General features: G+C 39.0%; 1 protein-coding gene across 1 annotated transcript in view; it reads right to left on the reverse strand.

Annotated features, from left to right (window-relative positions):
• WDFY4 (WDFY family member 4) overlaps positions 1–25,778 on the reverse strand; it is a 123,196-nt gene that overhangs the window by 82,715 nt on the left and 14,703 nt on the right. Inside the window, exons 11-26 of the mRNA XM_051800056.1 lie at positions 25,505–25,695; positions 22,384–23,006; positions 18,964–19,057; positions 12,933–13,147; positions 12,312–12,412; positions 11,164–11,371; positions 10,827–10,903; positions 9,911–10,129; positions 8,715–8,899; positions 6,623–6,854; positions 5,164–5,309; positions 4,519–4,630; positions 4,215–4,405; positions 2,481–2,633; positions 2,023–2,096; positions 1,039–1,200 (exon numbers count right to left, since the gene is read on the reverse strand). Coding sequence (XP_051656016.1) covers positions 1,039–1,200; positions 2,023–2,096; positions 2,481–2,633; positions 4,215–4,405; positions 4,519–4,630; positions 5,164–5,309; positions 6,623–6,854; positions 8,715–8,899; positions 9,911–10,129; positions 10,827–10,903; positions 11,164–11,371; positions 12,312–12,412; positions 12,933–13,147; positions 18,964–19,057; positions 22,384–23,006; positions 25,505–25,695 — 2,983 coding nt within the window. The remainder of the gene's footprint in view (positions 1–1,038; positions 1,201–2,022; positions 2,097–2,480; positions 2,634–4,214; positions 4,406–4,518; positions 4,631–5,163; positions 5,310–6,622; positions 6,855–8,714; positions 8,900–9,910; positions 10,130–10,826; positions 10,904–11,163; positions 11,372–12,311; positions 12,413–12,932; positions 13,148–18,963; positions 19,058–22,383; positions 23,007–25,504; positions 25,696–25,778) is intronic.

Below are 25,778 nucleotides of genomic sequence, written 5' to 3' on the forward strand. Positions count from 1 at the left end.
AGTCTCTGCTGTCCTGGAGCTAGGAGGGTAGGGATTGTCTCTGTCCACTCAGCACTCATGGGCCTATTACCACAGAATAACAAATTGTGGTATTTTAAGAAAAATGCTCATTCACACTCCTAACAATGTGGCAAATTTGGTATACCAAGTCCACGACTTTCACTTGTATGAAAAAAAGAATATGCTAACTCATACAAGGCCAGGGTAGGAACATACATGCAGGTAACATACATCCAGGAACATACATCCACAAAAGAGCTGGCAAGCAGTAAGTTCACATACTAGCTTACTCCACAGTTAATTATTTGAGATGCTCATACACTTCAACAGAGCTAAAGGCTTGTTGCAGAGACCACAGGTTTGACATGCAACTCTGTTTCTACATTTTATTAAAAACAGAGCTTTAGGAACAGAGCTGACATCTGTGCAGTGCATTTCCCTGGAGTTAGGTGGCTGTAGACAGCACTATATGGACCTTCCTCAATTCATCAGCTACAGGTTGATACAATTAGACTGGGAATATAAAATGAAGCAGTGAAGAACTTACATTCTGTGAAGAACAAACTAGGATTTAAATTCATTGCTTTGTGAAATCCTGATAAGCAAAACTGATAGAAATTCAAGAACAAAAAGGATTGTTACTGGGATATAAACCAAACCAACAGGATTAGGTAGGTAGTTCATTGGGGCCAAGTCTAATACTATAGTGATACTTCAGGGGCAAGGCTTTAATGAAACCAAATATTAAGTACAGACTTTGAGTAGTCCCAGTCAAACCTGCAGAACTGTTTGTGCCACCATTGTAAGGTTCATCACCCAACCCATTTTCACACAAATATAAGGTTGGACTGAATGAAGGCATGAAAAAGTTTTTCATCAGTGGAGATCCTACAGTTGCCAAAGATCTGGAGTTCTAGCAAACTCCATAGGAATCTGGAGTTCCTACGTGAGGAAAGATCTACTATCAAGCTCCCTCCAGTACCAGAAGGACTATAACTAATCTGCAATCTGAGGACAAGCTATAGACTTCAAGGTTACCTGAGAACATCTCGTGTATTAAAGTATCCTTGCAACAGATGGGAGAGAATAGTGCAGGCCACAGTGATCTTGGAATTACTTATTTCAGGATCATTGAAAAGGAAAACAAGCTTGGGCACCATTTGCACCTGGTAGGCAACTGCAACATTCTGACGTCCATCTCTGTAAAAAAGCACAGGGACTGTAAAAGTTTTTACTGGTGAGAACCAAATTTGCTGAGTGTCAGCTAAAAGGATTCTCAGGTTGCATTGATATTTTGCACCTTTGGCTTCTAATGTTGCCTTGACAACATTTCAAACACTGCCAGATAAATTGAACATGTGTCAGTGATGGAGATCAGAAGACTACTTTGTGTGTTCTACCTTCTCCTCTGCCCTCTCCCCCAGTAACTGCTGCATTTCAATGAGTTCAAAGAAAGTGTTATTGAATTTGCAAGCAGTGAGTTGGTGGTAATAAATGCTATTCCTGTAAAACTCAGCAAGGGACACCAGACAGCTCTGCATAGAGCTCTCTGCTGCCAAAAAGCAGGAATCTAGCTTTACTCAGCCCCTCTGCCATGCTGTATCTCTTTGGATACATTTAACTCTAGTCCAGATGATTAAAAAAGCATACTGTTATAAAAAGTCTTCTTGGGTTATGTTTTGGTTTTAAACACAACTTTAATTACATATTTTTAAAAATTATTTCACACTCAATTCAAACATTAATTTTCCCCTCCCCAGCAGAAATTTAAACTTTCATTGTACAGCAGTAGTTCCACGTGAACCAGGTCACCAGGTATCTTTGCCCAGTCTGGCCCCAAAGTCATATCAGGGGCTGGTCAAATCACTAACTTCAGACTTGAAAGAAAGAGATATTATTCACTCCCAGAGTCCACTGATTCTAACTAGGATTGGACCCTTCATAGGCATCTCACAGTTCCAGCTTCAGGTTACAGACTGAGTTTGTCACACAGGTTTCTGATTCAAACACTAGTTTATATACCTGGAAGACTGCAAGATCTCCACAAGATGGGAAAGAAGAACAAGGTCAAGATTTTCTGGTGCTTTCATCCAAAGCTGAAAGACAAAGGAAAGCAGAGGTTTTACTGCTCTGCTGAGCTGTGAGGACAGTACTTGTGGCAGGGAAACAATTAAAAGTAGTTCAGGGAGGATAACATCATAAATCTCAGTGTTTCTGCAACACAACCTGTAGGCACTGGGAACTCCCTAGTGTGGGGAGTTGTTGCTCCAGAGATAGCCCTGAGAAGCAGGTTCTCTGGGAGTGTTCCTTCAGACCTGGGAAGCTGCCATCTCCCCAGGTGAGCCACAGTGTGGAAAACCCCAACTCTCAACCCCATCCCAAATATTGGATGCAGGAGGTGCTATGAACAAACAAAACCATCATACTGTAAAGCCATCTTTAAAACAGTCAAACCCACAAAGTAACATCAACAGTTTTACCTCAAAGTTGCAGAGAACATACTGGAATGCACTATAATTCTTGATGACTGAAGACTCGAAGCCAAGCTCAGCTGTGCCCACTAGGGAGAACATTAACTGTAAAATCCTATTGTTTAACAGCTTTGTCTTCCTTTTCAACAGATAGGCCAGTAACTGAAAAAGGAAGACTGAATAAGTATCTGCGAGTATAAACCTGTATTTATAAACTAATATAACATTATTTTTTAATTCAAGGCAAACACACAGTTTGCTTAGCTGTATTACTCATACATGGATACATTTTGCATAAGCATAATGAAGAAAGTGAAGATTTCAGTCCACACATGAAATTTCGTGCAGTAAGTAAAAGGGTAAGTCTTTGAAGGAGCTCTGTGGCATTGAACAGGAGCAAAATACATGCCATGTTATGTTGAATGGAATTTACAAAAAGGAACATACAAATATAACTGTAAATAACCTATGTAGGTTTTTGATGCTATTCTTCATGGATGTGTTCTTAGGTGCTTGCAAATGGTGTTAACTTAAAAAATATTAATGTTCACCTCTCCAAATGAAAGACATTTGTGAAACATTACCAGTTTCTCAAGTGAGTCTACCTTTGATTATCTAATGATTTCCTAATACTATGAGGACAACATTCAGAAAGCCATTCTGAAAGCCATTACATTTTGAACAGGTTGGGAGCAATAGACATTAATTAGAAAATACATATCAAGACACGTTTATTAGTTTGCTGTTAAAAAAAAAACTTCAAAGAAAAACTTCAGACCTCCAAACAAAAGCAAAAGCACTCCATTGCAATATGATGATCTGCCACATGGAGAGAAGCACAAAGTCAAAAGGAAAAGCTTATACACCAATGTAAAGGCTGCATTCACCTACAAGAAAGGACTGGGCAAGTAATATCTAAGTAGGATAAATATATTCATATGAATCATGATCAATTTATGAACAATTTGCAATATGGGAAAATGAAAAGTTTATAATAAATCAATCCTGATGCCCTAATGTTAAGAGTCTTGTTTGAAACCTTCTGTGTTAAAGAGTCTTCCCTGTTCCCTAAGAGTTCTCTGCTTAGCCTGCACAGCATGAAGTAAATGATACTAAACTGAAGCTTCATACTTGAGCCTCGATCCATAGAATATTATATGCATAGATAGTTTACATACAACCAAAATCTTCAATTTCCACAGATTTCATGTTTGAAAGACTAATTTGGGACAGATCTAATCAATGAAATTCAGACAGCAGTTATTTATACCAGCCCAGTTCCTAATACACAGTGAAGACTGAGTCAAAGAAATTCATTGTCATCCCTACACTGGGCAGTCTGTAAAGAAGAATCTTAGGCTGTATGAGCCAAGGAGAAGAAGAAAACCTGTCTGAGAAATGGTCTTTTGTGGGGGGGATCAAGTGTGTAGGTAAAAGGTGAAGGGTAGGTCAGTCACAAATCTGCTGCACTGGCTTATTTAGTTTATTAGATCATGTCTGGCCAAGAGGCATCCGTCCTCACCTTCCCATCAGCAGATATTTGTTATAGAGGATCCCACAGATTGTAAGCACAGGATACAGAGCACTATCCTATATCCCCCTCTCAAAGATCTTATAACTTATGAAGTTCCAATCACAAGTGTCTATAGCCAGGGTATGCTTGGTTCATTGCCATCGATAGGTTTCGGCACAAAGTTCTCCACAGGAAGGACTATAACAGAGTGAATGAACAAGAGTGTTTACCTGGTATCCATGCATGTGCCTCATCAGTTTTTCACTTAGTGGGCTACTGTTCAGGATGGAGTTCAGGACTTTGACAGCTGCATACATGGTGTGGTCATCACGGGCCATAGCAATGAGACCCAGGAGAATGGCAGGGCCTCCGATAAAGTTCAGGCTGGTAGCTGCTGGAGAGGACTGGAACATTCTTACCCCTAGGAAATTGCAGTGTTATTCTATCAGGAAATTACATTAACTAAATCTGTTATTCAACAGAGAAAAGCTCCACTCTTAAAAAGTATTAAACATTAAGATATAGTGCATTTACCATATTGGCCCACAGCAACTGACCCAATAGTCCGCAAGGAACCCGAGAGGTGTCCGGCAATATTCTTTGCTAGGAATATTGGAGTTGAACTGTCCCGAGAATTAATCCCAATCTAAAACAGATAAAAGACATTCTCACCTTGGTACTACTGGAGAGACAAAAAGCAACAAATGCATGCTCTAGCACTTTAGATTATTTTAATACTTTTAGCCTATGAAAGTCATATTTTTTTTGTTACAAGTTGATTGTTAGGACAAAGATTCACCCACCTACAATATCCCAGAACCCCATTACTCTCCCATGTCAGTAGACCTGGCATTAGCAAGACTGATAGAATAGCATGTGAAAAGTCCTTGTGAAGGCATTAAGAAAACACAGAGTGAAACAAATTATCATAAGACCTAAAAACTATGGCTTCTGTTCCTGTTTCAAGAAATGCTTTTAACATTGTGTTCAGACTGACCAATCTGTTCCACTCCACAGGTGAAAAGTAACCCATGAGTAGAATGAAGTTAAGGAATGGGAAAAGAAGCTCAAAAAAAAAAATCACTGAATGTACACAACTAAGACAAAGTCACAAATTTTGCTTTAGGTAACTGCTCAGAAACAAGAGAAAACTTGTTTAAGACAAGGGAAGTTTGTGACCTCTTTGGCAATCAGCCGGCCATCCACTTCATTGTAGGAGCTCTTTATATCTTGAACTGTAGTAAGGGTTGAGCACACAGCATTGATTCCAAAAGAAATCTTCTCTTCTGCTACCAGAGGTGCAGTATCACTGTAATGGTCCTCACCTAAAACAAGACAGACCATGAATGTCTGAAGAAACTTTGCATTAGTTCATATTCCACATGAAGATTAACTACAAGCAAATGCTCCAAGATTGTCACCTATTTCCCTTCCAGCAGGACATGGTCTTATGGCTAAGCCTCTTCAGAACTGCTGCTGCTTAGTGAGAAGCAATGAAGTGGTGACACAGGACACAACAATTCACACTGGTGTTTGCAACAAGGTCATAAATCCATTTTAAGGAATAAAACACAGTATTTGGGGGCATTGTGCTGAAGCTTTTTTTAAGTCAAAATTTCCATTTGACAAGTTCCTTTAGGTCTTTTGATGGAATAGGGAGTCTGGGGGAAGAGAGAGTGAGATCATTTTACAATTATGATGTCACATCTTGTATGTTGCTCTCTGATTTCCCTGCATCAGGGTATCTCTGGAATCAGATTGCCACAATCCATGATTAGCACAAAAGTCCATCTGTGCAGAGAACAAACACCCAGATTTCATAAAGACTCAATGCTTCAAAAATCAAATCCCTCTGACTCCTATTGGTAATGTTTTCATTTTAGAGTTGTACTTCAATACGATTTATCTTTCAACAACCCTTGTCCAAAAGGACTACTTTTGGACAGCCTTCCCTTTGTTTTAGGCTGGAGCATCACCAGGTAAGATTATTCTGCTCTTTTCACATGAGAAATGACCATCCCATGTCATCCCATGTCATCCCAAGCTCTAGTACAGAGGTGAATGCACTACTTGTTGAATAAACAGTAATCAATAACTGAACTGTTTTGTCTGCCTGTTTAATAATTGAAGCTAACAATATACTTTAGTTAAAAAGACCCTTCATTAAGTGGAATGTAACTTATTGCCCTACCCCTCTCTCCCCTGTGCTCTCTCCTGTTCTGCAGGCATTTGCAATTAAACTTGATACCTCTTTTTCTGCTGTGGGTTTTATTTTTCTTTTTTCTTTTTTCTTTTTTTGTCTTTTTCTGTAGCACTGTAAATGCAGAATGTCTCAATTGAAGCTGCTGCTTTAACTTTTGTCCAATAGAAATCACAATCTTGCAACTCAGGATGTCCCTCTTTACTCTTCATCTCCTCCTGCTGCTGGATTCCTGCCCTTCTTTTTCTGCCCCATTCACAGTATGTTACAAGATCCTCGTGCATCTTGCTACAATCTTGTACAACACTCAGTAGTGCAGTTTTCCAGGCTTTTAGAGTGAACTCTAGACACAGTTGGAACACTAATAACAGATTTTAAGAATAAAAAAAGCATTCCCCTGAAAAACAAATAGTGGTGGACATGAGAATGATCACATACCTTGAAGCTGTACTGCTTGGAAATTGCTACAATACTGCGGGCCAAGTTTAATAATCACCTCCATGGTTTCCACAGAAATGGCTTCTTCAAACAAGTATGTAGGGCCCAGGCGCCAGGTCAAGGAGGACTTCTGTTTCCAAATTCGAGGAGTAGCTATGTACCCATAGACATCAATAAAGGAAGAGGGTTCCATGGAAATGCAGCTACCTGGTAAGGGCTGGAGATACTGCATCTGCAACAGGGAAAGAATTCACTGAGAGGACCCCAATACACTCAGGGTGCCTTAGGATCCTGTCCCTGTAAGGTACTGCCTGTCACCTCTTTGCTCATTGAAGTCGCAGTCAGCTGTGCAACACAATTATCAACTACTGCTTAGAAACTGGACTTTGAGAAGTACCATAAACAAGCATTTTGGAATGTTTAAACTTAATTTTTGTTCAAAAACACAGTCAAAATAATTTCAAGTATTGGCAAAGAAAATCCCTACCTTGACCCAGACTTATTTTTCCTGTTCTAAACTTCATAACTCAGATTGTGACTTTCAACACGGAAAGACAAGTTACAGATAGCACCTTGTACTGGCACCTAGAGAATAAACAATTTTTGAAGAGTATAGATTGTCCAAGTGCACCAGTTAGCTTCAGTGAAGCTAACATTGTTTAGCAAATAGGGTCATTCATTCTCAGTATCAAAACAAGGATTTGGCCTCCTAAATGGTGTGTATTATTTCATTTAAATGCAGACAGCTCTAATAGTAAGTAGTCGGAAATTTTTGGTAGAGAGAAGCTATATTGTACTGCCTTTAACAATTTGCTGTTACCATGAGTGACTCCTAGAATTTACTGATTTCTGGCTAATGATATGTAGAGGACAAGGCTGGTCAATATTAAGAGTTAGGACTTGAGTGAACAAATATTAGACTGGATGCAACACAGTAACAACCACCCCCAGCTCTATCAACCAAAACCAGCTTTTGGTATTGTTAACAGCCTTTGTGCATTTCTAATTTCTTAGACAATAGTTTCTTCACTGTACATATAAAGATGAAGACTTGCATCATGTCAGAGACCCCAGCACTGGGACAATATTTTATTTACCAAAAGGTTTTTTTATTTAGATGAGTTGTTTCACTGTATGTTAAACGCATTTGTTACGAATTCTTTAATCAATTGCAATGTTTAGGCCTAGTTTTATTGATGACTTTCAGTCTCATTTGAAGGAAGGCAAATTAAATTAAATTTTCATTCTTGAAATGGATATAGGTCCCAAAAGGCACTTAGAAGACATACCATTTTTCTCAAATATGAGAAAAAGAATGTTTGGAATTAAACAGGTTGCATTTACAAGGGAAGTGTAATATACACAAGTGAGCTTTGCATTCATTGAGAGTCAATTGAAATATGAGAACAAGAAGGAAGAGACCAAGGTTACAAGTTTTAATTAATAAAGGATTCTATTCAGAAACAAAACCAAAAAAACACCACACCCACCACAGCTGCAATAGAAATAGGCTGCATTTTCAACACTGCCAGCCTTCAGCATTCAAAATGCAAAAATCAGATCTCCAAAATAATTTGAGATTAGCTTCAAAACGAGGAGCATGATGATATTGATAATATAAACCAGGGGCTATTCTCATTTATCCTGTAGATTATGAACCCTTCAGGTGCATTTGGATTGCTTTCTCCTGATATTTCATGCAACCTGAGAACTGACTGCTATGCAACAGGATCACAAGAAATGGCACCTTAGGGGAAATACCAGTACACCAACATTTGCGATTAACTCATGAGATGATATAATCTCACACACTGAATAACTATTCTACACGCTGAGAGGGGAGGAGGGTACTAGTTCAAAGCAGCACTATACGTTGAAAACACATTTCTGAAAAGCAGCACAAATATACCCGGTTTTGTATGAATTTCTGACCCCACTGATGCTCAACACAGTGGTACATGTTATATAAGCAAATCACCATGCTTTGAGTTTCTCAGATTAATACTGAAAAGTTACAGATGCTTTGTGAGATGAAAATGAAAAGCAATGCAAGGCAAATGTCAGGTATGAGATCTATGCAGGGAGCCTTTACCTTTGCACAGCCAAGCATCTGACCATTTATATGAGCTGACACAATGCAGGTCTTCTTTGCTTCCTTAGCAACTGTCACTGTGAGATGATGCCACTGACCAGTTGCCAGCAGTTTACCACAGCCAAACTGGACTTGCCCTGGAAATGGGGAGGGATTTAGGACCTCACCCTCAGGTTCCATAATATCTGTAACAGCAAAAATAGGGATAATTGAACAGAAAGTCTCCCACCTTCCCCTGCCTCTGGTACAACTATCAAATGTGACTGAAAGAACATGACTCTGTAGGTAGAGTATGATTTCATTCTATTATGTTCAACATCTTTAAAATGCTCCCTGAAGGTCTATCTTCAGGACCTAAGACTTGCACAACACCTAAGATCCCTCCAGCATACAGTGTGCCATCCTCCCAACCTGCTAGTTGTCTCAGTGCTGCAAAACTAGACTGAACTAGGACAAAGTCAACATATTCTCTAAGAGGAGAATCCCTCAGGATATTCACTGAGTTACCTGACACAGAAAGAAAAATCCTAGTAAATTTATGAGATGATAAAAATCTGTATATTAATTTGTAGTTTTTATGAAAAGAAGTGAGCTGGAACTTTTAACATCTAAGGCAATTAGAGCACTCACACAAAGTCAGCTGTGCATGAAAAAAATCCCAGCTACTATTCCCACTCCATTCTCAACCCCCTCTGGAATACTCATTCACATTTACATTTGATGTACCTACTCTACTCAATAAGGAAAAAGGAATAAATATCAACATGGAAAAATATTAACAGGCTGATATGATAGAAAACATTCTGAAAGTGAGGAGAGGAAATGAGTTGTTTCATTAGGAAGCTAGATCAGACCCCAAATCCTCAGTCCTACTCTCCAAACCTGCCTAGTATCATGCAGAACAGGCAAAGACAAGCTGGTTCAAGCCCAGTCTCCATAACTGCAGACAACAATATAACTGACATTCCAAAGTTTTCCATAGAATATTGCAGGCCACAAAGTAATTCACAATACCTACAGCAAACTTAAAACTGAAACATGGCCAAGAATTACAATCACAACAGGCTGCAGGAGGAAAACTGAAGAGGTAAATCTCATTAATATCCTGAGTACCTCAAAGAAGAGGAAATTTGTTAATGAAAAACTCTAGATAATCAGAGGACATAGCACTGCAGATTAAATGAAAAGAGCCTTACCAAGTGGCTGGAATTCCACTTCTTCTGTGGAAATGACCAAAGAAAGGTCCTGTGGGAAGAAGCTTACAGAAAGGCAAACAAATTCTTGCTCTGTTCTTGACACGTGCCTCACGACCGTAAGGAAACGGACTGGGTGATTGTTGTGCACCAACCCAAACTTGCTAATCAGAAACCAGCAGGAGAGTGTCAGGCCACTTGAGGGAGGGAACATTCTGGTGCCTGTAGACAGGAAACAAAAAGGCAGCAAGGAAGTTGTATTCCTTGTGCAGCCACTTGCAAACTGCTTTCTGTTGCATTTGTAGTCCAAACCATGCAAGAACTGACCTTAGATTATGAGGTTTAATTTCTGTTCTATTAGATTTCACTGTCTCTATTCAATATCACAGAGACTGCACATATGAGTCTGTGCATATGTGTAAATGACCTAAAATTGACTGATAAGAAATGACTACTAGAACTCCATGCTATGGAGCTCATCAATTAGGAACCACTGAGCCAGAAACAAGTTCTTAAATTTTGCAAAAATTCAGGAAGCAAAAGGTACAGCCATTTCACTGTTCACCCAACAGTGGATTTTGATGTTTAGGAGAACCCCATTAAGTGACAGGTGCTATTGCTGCCATGGGAGATCACCCAAAAATCTGGTGGCTCTGATTTGTTAAGACTGTTTTCTTAGCAGCCTGCCTTAAATTTTTACTGCTAATATTAATCTTAATTTATCACACTATTAAGCTACATCTGATACTGCATTTTGCTGAGCAGCTTGAATTATACAGTTCAGAGCTGGTCTGGGACACAGAGAAATATTTTGAAATACACAGCTTATTTGCTACTGTTTCTTACAGCTGTTGAATGCTTTCAGTGGGGCTGAAAAGTGAGTGCTTACAGGAAGCTACAGCTGAGTCACAGTGCTTACCCATGCCAATTCCTCCTGAGACAGATTGGTCTGCACTGGGTCCCATAACAGTGGCCAAGGTAGGGAGGTATAAACACCTACAGAAGCAAGCACCCATTCATCAAAAATGTAAAATCATACCTGAAACTCACCAGTCACTTAATACTGCAGAATCATGGTAGCAAGGCAGAGAGCAGGCTATCAGCAATAACAAAACAGGTTGGTAAAATTGCTGCAAGGGATGCAGCAATAGGGCACATAAATAGGTTAAGACAAAGAGAGAAGTGAATAGTTAGTGTCCAGAGTAAGGGCTTGGAGACTACAGAGCAGCTCAAGAAAAAAGCAACAGCAACGATACCCATAGCCTTCCATGGACATGTCAAACTCCACAAACGATGGAGCCAAAGCAGTGCTGTGTAGCTGGAAGTTTCGAGGTGATGTCATGGAGATGAGACTCATTGCAGTCTGGAGTGCAAGTGCAGATCCCTTAGACACCCAAGGACAGTTGCTGACAGGCGCAACTGTCTGAGGATCAGTTTTATTGTCCATAGTGTCCTCTTCTGAACCTACAAGATCAATAGAGTGTCTAACCAGATCAATGTCTGCAACACTTTTTCCAGTCACAGATGTTGCCCATATTCTATTCATCACTGCTAAGAACAGCCCTACATGCTCTTGAAATAACACATCCTCAGCATCCTGCAGAAATACAAAAAAATATTGCACTAAAGGAATCTCAAAATACGAGGCTGGCAGGAGAGATGAGCTCTACAGAAATGATAGCTGCATTTTCTCCCCACACATCTTCAGATAGATCCAGACTTCACTGCTGGTAAAAAAGGTCCCCAACCCATTGGTTCCATTTTTCTTATACACAGACCATTCAATTCTGCTGTAACAGAACAGTTGCAAGCAACATGTGGGAGAGGATTTGAAGAATGACTGCAAAGAACATAAGACCCAAATTCATACTATGCTGTATCAGGTGTCTCATGGGCATGAGAACAGTATAAGAGCCAAATACTATTACTGTAGCCTTTCACCTGCAAAATACATTATAGCAGAGAACTTGGCTGGAAAATAGCCTGTATAAGCAAGGCAGTCTACTAGGATATCCTAGGGACTACAAAAAGCAGTGTCTTTTTATTTCCATCTTTATTCTCTTTCTAGATATAAATCACAGGAAAAACATGCTGCAAAATCATGACAGCCTCCTTGGTTTGTAGAATATCATTAGTATTTTTATAGATCACTTCCATGTCTGATCCAGGATAGTCTGAGTCTGTAATCAGCATCTAGCTTGAGCTAAGATATTACATAATTTGATCTCTCAGTGTTGGTCAAGTACCACCCAACCTGGGCAATAGCCAGTATAGAACTTCAGCCATACTCCACCTTCGCTGTGCCTGTCTTGGAGCAACCTACTCAAGGGAAGTTTCCTGTCATTTTGGAGACATCTATAACCCAGCCACTGTATCAGCAACAGGCTATTTATTATGTGCTAACCTGCATTAGCTGAATCACTCCCCTGACATGAAAGGATGTTGGTCTTGTTTGTGCTGTGCCTGGAAGGTAGTATTGGAGAACCTCCCAGCCGAAGAAATTGCCTAACGTGAAAAAAAAAAAAAAGAAAGCAACTAAAAAAAGGAAAACAATGAAGCCAGACACTTTGGAGTCACAGCAACCAGGCAAATACAGCTCAGCCCTCTGGAGAACAACTTTCTTATTGAACACCAAATTTTAAAGACTGAGAAACAAGACTACACTTTTTATTTCTGCATCTATTATTGACGTGGATCTGAGATAAGAGATAAGAGAAAGTCACTTTTACTCTTCAGAAAACAGCTTCTCCATATGAAGTTGTTTTGCAATTACTTAATTAGTTCATTCATAAATGACTTTACAACCCCTGCAGAGATGATGCAGCAGAACACTACAGACACACCATCTTCAGTAAGTCATTTAAGCACATATCCTGCAATCAATGAGAAAGTAGTATTAACTGAGACTTGAAACTAAAGGCTGAGTCTTGCTGAATTAGAGCACTACATGAAGCATCTGATTATTATATAAACTTCACAAAAAATTGCACTAAAGTAAATTGTTCCATTAGATACAATCTGATACCTTAACACATCTGGTTCAATAGCCTGTGATGCAAGCTTCTCAAACACTCTGGTGAGCGGCAGATGCAGCGGATGACTCTCATTGTGGAAGGCATCCTGACAGGAAGTTATGATGGTGCTCAGCAATCCAGATTCACACATCACCTGACGACTCTTTTCTGACTTCACCAGGGACTGGATATGATCAACCACAGCATATTGGATTTCCTGTGAAAGCTGAAATGGACACAGAACTGAAGTCAGAGGGCTGGAACTAGAATTGCACATGGTAGCTGATTTATTTTATTTAATTGTTTTTTTCATTTGTCAAATCTCTGGATGTAAAAATCTGGCCCAGAAAAGAAGCCCCTAAGGCCAGAGGCTCAAGTGCAACTGCATGGCTCTTCTGTAAAGTTCTGCAGTTGCACAGTATCCATATATTCATCTGAGAGCTGCTCAGCCATCCACAGTTCAGCTTTCGTGTCTCAACACTATGGTAGTGAAGGACCAGGGCTCTCGGCTGTCATTCTAAAGAAAGGACCACCACCAAGGGCAGCTTATTAGGCATAAGCTCCAAGACCAACTCAGGAACTCAGAATATATTTAACATTAAGCCTGTGGAGAGTCATACTGGCATGATCTACTCTTCATTCTAAAAGTACTGTTTAAAAACAAAACTGTGTCTAGCAATGTCATGAAACACTTAATTTTAAACACTTCTCTACATGTTTTGCTGAATTGAAGCTTTACTTCATTATTGTTTCTTAATGATCTTAAAATCTCCCATTTCTCATAAATTATTTTTAGAGCATTTTGTTCCCAGTTAGGAATGGATTGTACCCCATTGACCTAACCAGATTTCACACAAAAGTAACTGGATCATATATTTAAACACAAACCTTACAAAGATGAATTGTTCCCCACTCCCAGGAGCTCTCCTGCTTTCTCATACACTTTTCCAGGAAATAGATATGCAAACTTTTAAAGAAAAGGACAACAATGATGGCAGACATGCAAATTGGGGCACTGGGATTTGATTTTATAACATGAATAAGAATCAACTGGATTCAGGATAACCTAGTTTATTAAGTGTAAAGAGGAATTCAGCTCTTTTGCATCCAACCAAACAAAACTACTACAGGACAATTTCCAAGCCAATAAACAATTTCTTTTCAAAGTGTCTCCAGCTGCAACACTTAGATAATAATACTGGCATATTCCTTACAATATCCATACTGTTTTTGCAAACTCAACTACTATTTTTCATAGCTGAAGCATGAGTTATTTGGATAACATTTTCTTCTCTCTGAAGGACTGTTCATTCCCAGGGGTGCAATTTTCACTGTGCATCTCATTACATGTAGAAATCATCCACTAGACTGAACTATACTATTTTTCAGAGAGGCACTTAATGCTACAGTGTTTCAAAGTCTCACTCATAAATTTTGGATCTTTTAATTAATAGTTTACTCCATTTCTGACTATATGCAGGAAAGTATCAAGATATGTAAAACCACAACTAAACAGAGAACAACGCAGGTCTTGACTAAGTGAAACAACTGATTTACTCCAAAATAAATCCAATAAAAGCATAATGGCATACAAAAAAATTGATTGTTTTCATTAGCTTAGCAGCTTTTTCAATACCAAATATTGCCCTGTTTTGAATAAAATGTGTTGTTTTCATGGATCTTTGTTCCAGTAAAATGAGATTTTAGTAGAAATATTAAAAGTGTCCAGGAAACCACTCTGTGTGTTTCTATATGCATGGATCGATTTTCCTAGCACATATTACTTGCACCGTGAATCAGGATATTGAAGGTGCAGTTAGAATGTAGTTGAGGTCTGCCTCAAATTAGAGTCTTAAGGGTAAAATGTCACGTAGCAATTTGCCCAATCTGCTTAAGCATTTCCCAGATTCTTGTTCCTAAGAGCCCATAGTTTCAAAACTTGGTAGCTGAATTTAATTCACCGTTATTCATCTTCAAGATTTTTGTGCTATGTTTAAGATGAGCAAAAATGATGAACCTTTGGCAGTTTGCATTCACTTCATCAGGATGCAATTTCCTGAGATTAAAGAATGATACAGCAATAATTCTGTGTGCATTTGCAAAAAGCAAAGTTACTTCTCAGTCTCAGAGTACCTCTTACTAGAAAAGCTAGCAGCCCCTCACAGAAAATTAGAATTGACTTCCTAACAAATCACAGATTTAGTTTTACTAATGAAGTAATCAAGGCATCAAAAGAAGAGCTTTCAAAAAGTTCTAAGGGACCCAGGACTTTAAACTGCTTTCAAAAGAAAAGGTAGACATCCATCAGCTTAAAACCCACTGTCTCTAGAGAATTTGAGTCACTGTTGAAAATCATATGTCATAAAAATATTCATCAGTTTATCACAGCTTAAATTCCTGATGCACTGTTCTCAACTGCAAGCACATTCCCTTTCTTTCATAATATTTTGCTGATTAACTCTCACCCACTAACAAGCAAAACTTACTTTGCTGACAAGTATGTGTAACTGGTTTTTGCTCTTTGCAAATAGGCAAGGAAAAAAGTATTATGAACTCCATGAACTGTTCCTACATTTTCAAAAACATGGAACAAGACAGGGCATAGTTAAATGCCCCAAATAAGTCACAACATCTTTATCAGGCTTTTCACATTTCACCTCAGTACAGTATGCAAGAGAAACTAAAGATCTTTGCTCATATAAATACCAGGGTTACTACTGCCTTCTAGAGGAAATACACTAGCAAGCCTTGACTATTTGAAGCCAGGCAACAAAATCTCTTCTTAATGTTAAGGATCCTTTTGTTAATTCTGGTGGTCTGACACACCTCTTGCTCACCCACTTACTTTTAGTTGCAGTACTTTTTCCCCCACAGTATTAGCTGAATGCAGCATTTCCTTCTCATTTTTCCAAGCTACTCTGCAGTGCTATAATATGATGTTCATCAGACATCTGAAGGGAAGACAAAGCTGTCCTGCCACCTTATAAATAATATGATTGCATGAAATAGAAGACAAAGTGGAAAATTATCTTCAGCATAGTTAAGCCAGGGATTCTTGGTAGAGGTCCTATCTCTTCAATCCAGGGTACATTACCAACAAGAATTTATGCAACTTTAGAGACACTGGCTGCTTTTTAAGGAGAAAGTGATAGCAAGAGAAACAGGACAAATAAAAGGGCAGTAAAATCAGTAATATAAGTCTAAAGGCAGACAAATCTCAATGTCACACAGTCTTCCATGTCAGAGACCTTTTCCATTTAAAAATAATTTTCATTTTTAAGAGATACAAATACCTGAAAAATATTACTCTGTTAACATCTGCAGTGAGAACAAGTAGTTTAGGTTAAATTTAAAACAGGGATAAAGGTCTTTTTAAAAGGTGTGAAACTTGTTTTGATGGACAATATTTTACTTTCACAACAGTGAATATGACAGCAATTCATCATAGGAGGGACATGGATGAAAACAGAAAGGACAAATTCAGCTGTGGAAGCAATAACATTACTTAACAAAAGCAGAGATAATTTCTATAATGAATCATGTGAAGATTTTTCTTTTCCTGTACTCAAAAGAAATCTACTGGGATGACAACACAGAACTGAATCATGCTTTGATTCTCTTCTCAGAAGTTGTTTCCTTTCCCTTACTCAGGTTTGTCAGATCTAGGAGATCTTGGTATCTGACATTGCAAACGAGAAAGATCTGGCATGACACTCCGGAATCTTAAAAGCCAGAGTTCCACAATTCCAGGCAAGGATGAGACATGTCTGAGAAGAAACATCTTTCTTTTTAAGGTAAAAAAACCACAGTGAATATCCTGGGTCACATCTCTAAAATGTATGCTAACCTGTCTCTACTTAGTTTTTGAAATGTGTAATGATATCTTTCATCACTGAACAGGCAGTATATTAATAAAAGGAAAGTCTACCTTTTACTTGGGCAAACATTATGCAGTCTGATGGAAAATAGTTTAGTACGAGTCATAGGCATGAACATGAGTAATGTCCTTTAAATAGACTTTACTGACTCAAAGACTGTCTCTTGGGCAGTTTTAAAGTTTTAAGCAAATTTTCATACCCATATGACATTCAAATGTTTGGGTTTTTTGGTCATATCTAGGAATGACAGTAATATACATCCACAAATCTATTCTCCTCAGCTTTTAAGTTTCATGCTAGAGAGTATTAAGAAATGGATAAAGTGCAAAATCACCTGTTTTAATGTTTGCTATTGTTTTTTTCTGTAATGACAGCCTCGAGTGCTTCAACCTATCACTGCTTGGGTCTGACAAAGGTCACTGAGAAGCTGCAAAATTGGCAGGAAATGGATATTATCTCTGAGAGTCAGAATCAAAGTACATTAATTTTATTGAGTTCCATTAATGTTTCTGTAAAAGCAGTGCTTTCTCATTGCCAATTCAGTGAAAGCAAAGGAATTGCATATGACCTGAACAGATTCTGAAGATTTTTCCAGATAACTCTTGGATACCTGGGCCTAAAATATCCATCACGGCACTAAAGGGATGAGTTACTGTCTGTTTTCCAAAATTGCTCCTAAAAAATTTACTATTTGACTCAGTCTTAAATTCAGAGCAAGAAGCCCCTTCAGATTTTTTCATGAAAGTCTGCAGTAAAAAGCTCCATTCACAAAGACGTAATTTCATCTCTCACATAACTGCCAAACACTGTTGTGCTAAAAGAAACCCAAAACCAACAGAATAGTACCCTGCTTGGGACAGAATATATCCATCCAAAGAGTAATTCCTTCAGTTATTTTCCTTCTACCAAGTAGCTCCCCTTCACTAGCCATGGAGTTCCACCTTTTGCATCAGATCTTACCTAACTACTGTGTTCCAAGTAGCATCTCATTGCATAAGGGTTCATGCAGTGGTATATGTTATGACTAAAGGCATTGAAGTCCAGCCTTTCATGTCTGTACCTGGCAGCATCAGTGAGTTTCCCAAGCTCTGAAATATTCTATTCATTCTCTCACCCACTTTTAAATAAAAATAGCCAGGAAAAATTCTATTTTTCCTCTATCCTTTTTGTGGGTTATTTGGTGAAAAACTCATCAAGACATTTGTTAACTCCAAGTTGGAGTCTGAATCAGGACCTTGCATAACAGTGGTCCCATTTTACATAAGATAATCCTATTCACAACAGCAATACTAAATAAACACTACCGGCAATAATTTATTGTTGACTAAGAAAAAAGAAGCAAGAAAGAAACAAAAGATTAACATACTTAAATATATAACTGAGGTTGCTGGAATTTGTGCTGTAGTCCTTCATATTTTTAAGAACACTGCCATCTACTGAGGGTCTGAGAGGCTTTCTCTCCTACAGAGCTCAAGTCCCAGAGCCAACTCTGACTTCTTGATGACACTTTCATCCAATTAACTGTTCTACTTGATTTTCAGAAATTAATTACTGTAATTAACAAAATTTCACTAGCTGATGGCTTGGTTCCACTAAACAAAGTTGGGATGAGCCAGCAGTAACTTGCCCTCCCACCTTCCATAACTCTGGATGAACAATCTGGTTTTATTTCAATCCCTTCATATGTACTTTAACTGTATCCAAGTATTTTAGACCAAATAGCAGATACAATATAGCAAATATGCCTATGCAGAGTGGTTGTGTGCATGGAAGGTTTGACAAAGCAAAACAGGTTCTAAGCTGCATTGAAAGTTTATGGACCAGTAAGTCTGAGGAGCCAGACTGTTCTGGTTGCTAGATCCACTAGCAACACTTTAAACAATTTTCAAGGGATTTCTACACTGTGCCTTTACAATAAGTATTCTGGGACCAAATTCCATGTACTGCCTCAGACAGGTATAGAAACACTTAGTCAAACTGATAGCCAAGAGCCTTTGTCATTCTTAATCTGTTGACTCAGTGAAATTTGTGCTGTTCCTCTTGACAGTATTCTAGGTAAATGTTAGTACCGCCACATTTGCAAAGAGTAAGCAATTCCTGGAAATAAAGCTACAGAAAAGTAGAAGACACTGTTTAGATGTCACTTGGATATGTTCAGACTCACCTGAGCATGTCCTTCTTTGTACAGCTTTGGCAGCAACCTCACCATGACACAGACAGCACCTGGATGTACAATGGTGCAGTCTCTCATTTCCAAGCTGCAATAAAAAGACACATCATCATAATGATCATTAACAGTAGCAAAGAGGGTCCAACAATGTTCCAGCAGAGTACAGTGTTAAATCCTCCTAGCAGTAACCAGGCTCAGCATTTGAAACTAAGCAAACAATACAGATGACCTGGATGAGTTGGAAGCTTCCTTAGAGTAAAAATGACAGGACATTACCTGCTCATGAGCTCAAATCTGAGGGACCTGCACATTCCTGTGCATGTGCAGCTGCCTCTTTATACGAACTATGCCTTTGAAGGTACTCGCAGTACAAAAAAAGAGACAACCATAGGAATCACTAATATATCAGTACTTCAAAACATAACAGAAACAAGCAAAGATGAGGCAGTCTTGGTGAAATCAGTATGCCAGCCTCCCCTTTCAACATCAGAATCCGCCCAAATTAGTAAAACAAAGTTGAATATCTGTGCTTCCCCACAAGTTCTCATTTTTGCCATTTATCACCTTTCTATGTTCAGGCACAGGAAGAAACTGAGGCATCAGAGACACCACAGAGAAGATCTTCTTATACCATGATGCAAGCGTTAGATGTGTCTCAAAGATGAACCCACAGCATAGCAGAAGCTCCAGTGCAGGCACTGCAGGCTCATCCTGTCCAGAGTATCATCAGCATTTCTGGGTGCACCTCTGAACTGGAGTTGTGATGTGCACTGTCAGAAACATCCTTCCCAAATAGAACTCACAAGAAAAGCAAAGGCAACATCTAACTGCTGTATTTAGACCGACAAAATAATGCACAATATGCTTTATGGACTGTATAAAACAAGTAAAAGAGTGAGCATGTAAAAAAAGAAAAGTTTTACAAGGGATCTAAAGAAGGGTAAAAAGGCTGCAATTAAACATGTTTATTAGCCACTTCCAAAAAAAGGCTTATCTGATACATCAGAGCAACGAGTAATGTGTAGCACACTGCCACACAGTGACAAATAATTCTTACTGCACCCTCAAGAAAGATATTTTCAAATAAATTGCTCATTTGCAATATTTTCTGTACAACAAATCAAAATCTGGTATAACATGTTGCTGCAGCAGTGGCTCCAGTGTGGATACATACATCTGTACTTGACATGAACGTGGGTGAGCTTTTAAATGTCAAACAATAAAAAAGTATGCTCTGAAAATATGCTCTCCTCCCATCTCAACCCAAAACCCCTAATCATTTTTAAAGAGAAAAATCCAGGCTCACTAAAATCAATAGGGTTGAGATTGTGGTTGGAAAGTTTCCTGGTTGGAAACAGCCTTGGGGTGCTGGTCAGCATCCTGCTAAATATGGGCCAGCAGTGTGCCCAGGTGGCCAAGAGGGCCATTGACATCCTGGCCTGCATCAAAAACAGCACAGCCAACAGGACCAGGGGCACAGGAACACAGAGGGCTGTTTTTGAGATGGGAATGACAGGGTCAATTCCCCCGTGGCCCAGCAGCTTGCAGCATCACTGACCACAGGACAGTGTAAGGGGCTAGAATATTATCCAGCACTAAAATACTAACTTTGGGATGTTAAATATAGGTTGTAGGATAGGACATCACAGGCCACCTACACTGACTGCACTCAAGTTCCTCCTTTCAAGCTGCATAGTTGCAGCCTGAAGCCTTCTTCAGGGGGAAGTGTGAGTTTGGAGTACAGCTGAGAGGAAGCTGCATCAGGGGAACTACAGGCTTGCAGAAACTATGGGAACTTGATTTCTTATTTTTACTTTCATAAAATTTACTGCTGGAAAAGTATCCAGGCTATGTGGCCTGATGATTGACAGCTTTCCAGTACATGTTCCTCTTCTGCGTTTGCATACATTTGTCATGGACAGTCTCCAGGCACCTTTGGCTAATTTGGCTCCCTCTTGTGTCTTCGTATCCCAGAACCAAAGCCAAAAGGTCCTGAAAAAGAGACTGTGAATGGAATGGATCCCAATTTACAGGATTAATTTCTCCATGAATGCTATTGAGTTATTTCACAGCCTTGCAGTTCAGCAGGCAAAACAACACAAGGACATAGGAAGCCTTGCTTTACATTTCAGATCTAATGACTTGAGAAAGACAATTAGAAGACAGAGCCATACCTTTCCCAGCATTGCCACTGATCTACTCTTTCTCCCATATCCTCTCTTATATACACATTTAAGCAACACAACTACCACCATCTGTATACTCTCTACACATTAACCCATGTTCTCCCAAATTGGGCTACGAAGATCTACTTTGAAAAGAGCATTCACTCCTCCAGAACTACCAACTCCTCTCCCCAGCACTGAGTATCTAACCAGAAGCTTACAGTGTAATTAAGAGTGGTAATAGGGAGCAAACATCTCCATGACTACTTCAAAATCCGCTGCACACAGAACAAAGAAAGCTACTGTACGTTTTTCTTGTTGCTTCAAACAAGTGTAAATATAACCAGAAATGCTTACTCAGCCTGACCAGTACTTGGGGAACCAAAGCTCTGCTGACTTCAGTGAGTGCTGCTACAAGTGGCAGAGCTACAAGATGACTGTGAAATAAACTACAATAAGGGCTGAAGGAATCCCGCACTTATCAGCTTAATCTTTTTAAGCGTAACTCCAACCAGAAACGTGTTTGATAAAAGGACTGAGAGATTCGAGATAAAGCTACAGCTGAATGAAGGGACAGAACTCACAAGTTACGAAATCCAAGTTATTCAGAACTGATTCACAGCTGACAGCTGTGCTGATTTCTGCTATAGTCTTTCCTTCCTACGAAGGATATAAATTTTTATATAAACCTTCATTCAATGAGGGAGGCAGCATTACTATTCCTTTTCCAATCTTCTCTAATTCAGCATGAATAAATGAATGAGAGTGTGTCTGCACACATGCACTTGGACACATATGCATATGGCAGCATTTAAAATAACTTCAAATAACTTCTATTTTTAATGTAACAGGGGACTAGAAGCAGCTTTCCACATAATTGAAAAAGTCAAAATTGGTTGGGGCAGACTCAAGCAGAGACTAAGCACAAGTTGCAAGTCCCAGCAATTCTGTCCTTAGAGTCCATTCCTGCTCCCATATTGCAGGTGTCAGAACCTTCAGCACAAACTCTGCAACTACTGGGTTTTGTGTCCCACTGCTCCACTAAATCCTTATGCCCTAATTTTTACCATCCAAAAGTACCTTTTACCTTTCCAAAAGTGCCTTTCTGCTGCCTGGAAGCCTGAGAGTTGGGATTGTGACACTGATTTGTTTGTTCTTAGGTTATATCACACCTTACCTCAGTTTACTACCACATAAAATGCACATATCAGTCTTACTACTATATTTTCTGCAGCAAATAAAAACTTACTTCTCCTCAGGGTTTCCCCATAGCCTATAGGCAGAGGCAGGTAATTTGTTGCCTGATATTTTGAAAGCAACAGGATGCTCTTCTTGAGTTTGGGGTCCCTCCTCATCACCTCTTGATGTTTCTCCCATCTCTGGCTTCCTCTCCTTGAAGTAGCTCTCCTGATGTAGGGTTCCTTTTATCATGAGATCAAGAAAATTCAGTATCCATATGCAGTTCTTTAGCCACATTGGGAAAGGTTCTGAAGAACAGAAAGCTGCATCCAAAAATTCTGCAAACGTCCTTTTCTTCTCAAGGCTCAGAGGAATTTGCCATTCCCCTTGCCATTCCCCTTGTGTCCAGAAGCATCCAAGTGATCCGAGATCCTCTGCCATCTTTTCAAAGAGACCACTCCTCTGGAAGAAATTGCTGTTGACAGGGTCTAGGTGTAGGGCAGCTGTTACCACCTGAAGTGTGTAGAAAACAAGCTCCAATATGCAATTCTGTCCAAATGCTGTCCACAGCCCAGATGGAGGGTCCTGCAGTGCACCTTCCATATCTGAGAGGAGGGACAGGAGTGCATTGAATCCACTGCAGGTTCTGAAAGCTGAATGGCTCTTGAGACTCTCCAGTATCCTCAAGAGTGACTACAAACATTGAGAAGAAAGGAGCACTTAAATCAAGGAACAAAGAAGCTTTAGAATATTTTAAAATTCCAACTTCGTATCAGAATTCTTTCATTGAAATTTCACTCTTTGAAATACAAAAAAAAAAAAAAGTTGATCAAAATAAAGGTCATCATTGCACAACTTTTCTCTTCCTCCCTTCCCCCGTATACCCAATGAGTCATACAACCAAGACTTGAATGCACCCTGTGGAGTCAGCCTGACTGGTAGGGAATAGTGCTCACAAGAACGAGCAAAGAAATCAAATTTTCCACATTACATATCCTAGTCAGTTTGGCCAGAGGTGGTTTCATATCTTTGGCTATTCTTTTATCAGTCTTCTCAGACTCTCTCCAGAAACCTGCCTTTGCCTTAAATAAATGAAAGTAGAGATTCAATTGTAAATACCTTCATATAGAAACCAACAAGAAGGTGCAGCTCTCTTTAAGTGAGTCTTCCTGCAGCCCTGAATATGCATGAGAAGCCACACAGCTTTTGCCCATATGACTGGGGAGGCCCTTTCCAAAAAAGCAGTGACTCATGATGGCACAAAGAATACTGCAAGGAGCAGGTTCTCCTCATTAAGAAAGGCAGTAATACTATCTTTCTCAGCTGAGGTTTTTTTAAAGTTTGCACAACACTTTGGAGGGAAAAAAAGCCATAAAAATGAATGCCACTTGCCAATATTACACATGCATAAAAAACCAGCTTATGCCACCTGTCAATTTTGAATGTTATGGGCTCGCCATTTTAAAACAAGTCTAGACAAGTTATTAAGAGCTGTGGAAGTAAAATTAGTGAGAAAAAAGAGCTTGCAAGGAAACAGACTAGTATATTTGAATGTAATCCATCCCAAGTTTTTGGAATGTTGCACAATTCGTTTTGTAAATATGACATTCCTACAGGCACGAGGGTCTTTTCACATTTGAATTCATAGTTTTTCACATTGGAAAGGGTTAACTTTACTCTTTCCCAAGAGATATCTGATGAAAGAGCTTCACTTCACAGCCTTCTGAAGAGGAGCAGTTTCTAAAAGAAATATATTTGCCTGTAACAGGACCTAGGACTGTGGGAAAGGGCTGCCAGAACTGAAGGGGGAGGGGGAACTCCATTACTGTCATTCAATTTTGTATGATAATGTATCAAACCAGGCAGAGACTTTTGAACAGGGAGTAAATTTAATAACTTAGAGTTGAAGTTATCAGGATGGCTTTAACACATTTCAGAGAAGGTCAGCAGTAAACACATTTCCTCCAGCTCTAACTCAGTTAGAATTTAATCACCTATGAGTTAGTATTCCTCTGTCTTAAATCTATAAAACTGATGTCTGCTGGAAACCCCCTAACTCAGTTACTGTTAACAGAATTTATTTCACACATTCCATTATTTGTTATTCTTCATAATTGTCCACGTGCCACGCTGGAATACGGCAGTGCTAATTGCATTTGGGCTCAGGCTTTAACAGCTAAATATACATTAGCAAATCAATCTGAATTTGTGTGTAACACAATCACAGTCCCAATGGATAAAGATAATAAATTCATTTGCTTACATTATGCTTTAATACAGTTATCATTTGTCAAAATTAGACACTGAAGCTGCATTTATTTTCATATTAGTTTGGACACCACACTCAACTTTTCCACAGATATCGTTAAAGTTTACTGTTTCAAATCAAAGCTATAACCTTTTTCCTTTTTTTTTTTAAAGTAACATTGTTCTTTCATCACAGAAGAAATTGTTATATTGTGCTGAAAGGTGAATTCCATTCACACCTGGCAGAGAAGGTAGAATGAAACTTTAAAATCAGTGCTTTTAACACTGCTGCTTTTCAGTCTGATGCCTATGACCTAAAACAAAATAAAGCACAGTGATTCCTTCCCCCGTTTCATTGCTTACAGATCAGACCCTCTGTAAACGTAATGGAGGCTATGAATAGTTCTAATTTCTTTCTCCAAATATTCATAAAACTCCTCCTTTCCATCACCTCATCTCTTTTCCCACGACACTGGTGTATGTAAGACATGACAAAATTAAGGGCAGTAAACTTTCAGCCTTGGAAACTTATCAGAATCAAGGTGTTCATATCATGCCTACCCTGTCCCTTCCAATCTTCCTCCTTTACATCGCACAACTCTCCACATCTCCACTTTCATTCACATTTGTTTCTCCTTTCTCTGTCACATTACATAGAATTGCTCATACAATTGTGCCTTTGGCATTTCCATTTCTCCCTTCTGCATTCCTATTTAAGTCTTCAAAATACTTCATAATCTGATACTGAGTGAAGGTGTTGACCATATATGCATTCCTAAAAATCAAAGTGCCTGATTTACCACAGTCAAGATCTGGCCCATGGTTCTTTTTTATTCTGCATTTACCACCTTGATAAAAAGACTGTGGTGACATGAAAAACAATTTGCCACAAAGCCAAGAAGTTTCCAAGAAAACAATGCCCAAGTGAGAGCCACATTAATTACCTTCAGCAGATCTAGTTTCAGCGACAGTTCCCCTTGAGTAGAAGAACAGAGGGCCCCAATAATAATGCTCATGTATTCTTCATAATTGATGACTGACAGCTGCTCCAAGATACTGAGAGTAGCACTCCTGTAGCACTCATCATCCAAAAATATCTTGATATATGGCACCATTCCATAGTCCTTCAGAACAACTAGGGGAAAATATGGTATCATTTATTACTTAAACTATCCTTTGATTGTAGTTTTTACAGGCAGATTTTCAGTGTTGGTGTGA

Source organism: Manacus candei, unplaced genomic scaffold (genome assembly GCF_025592945.1).
Source record: "Manacus candei isolate 608988 ecotype Guabito, Panama unplaced genomic scaffold, ASM2559294v1 h1tg000050l, whole genome shotgun sequence".
Lineage (NCBI taxonomy): Eukaryota > Metazoa > Chordata > Aves > Passeriformes > Pipridae > Manacus > Manacus candei.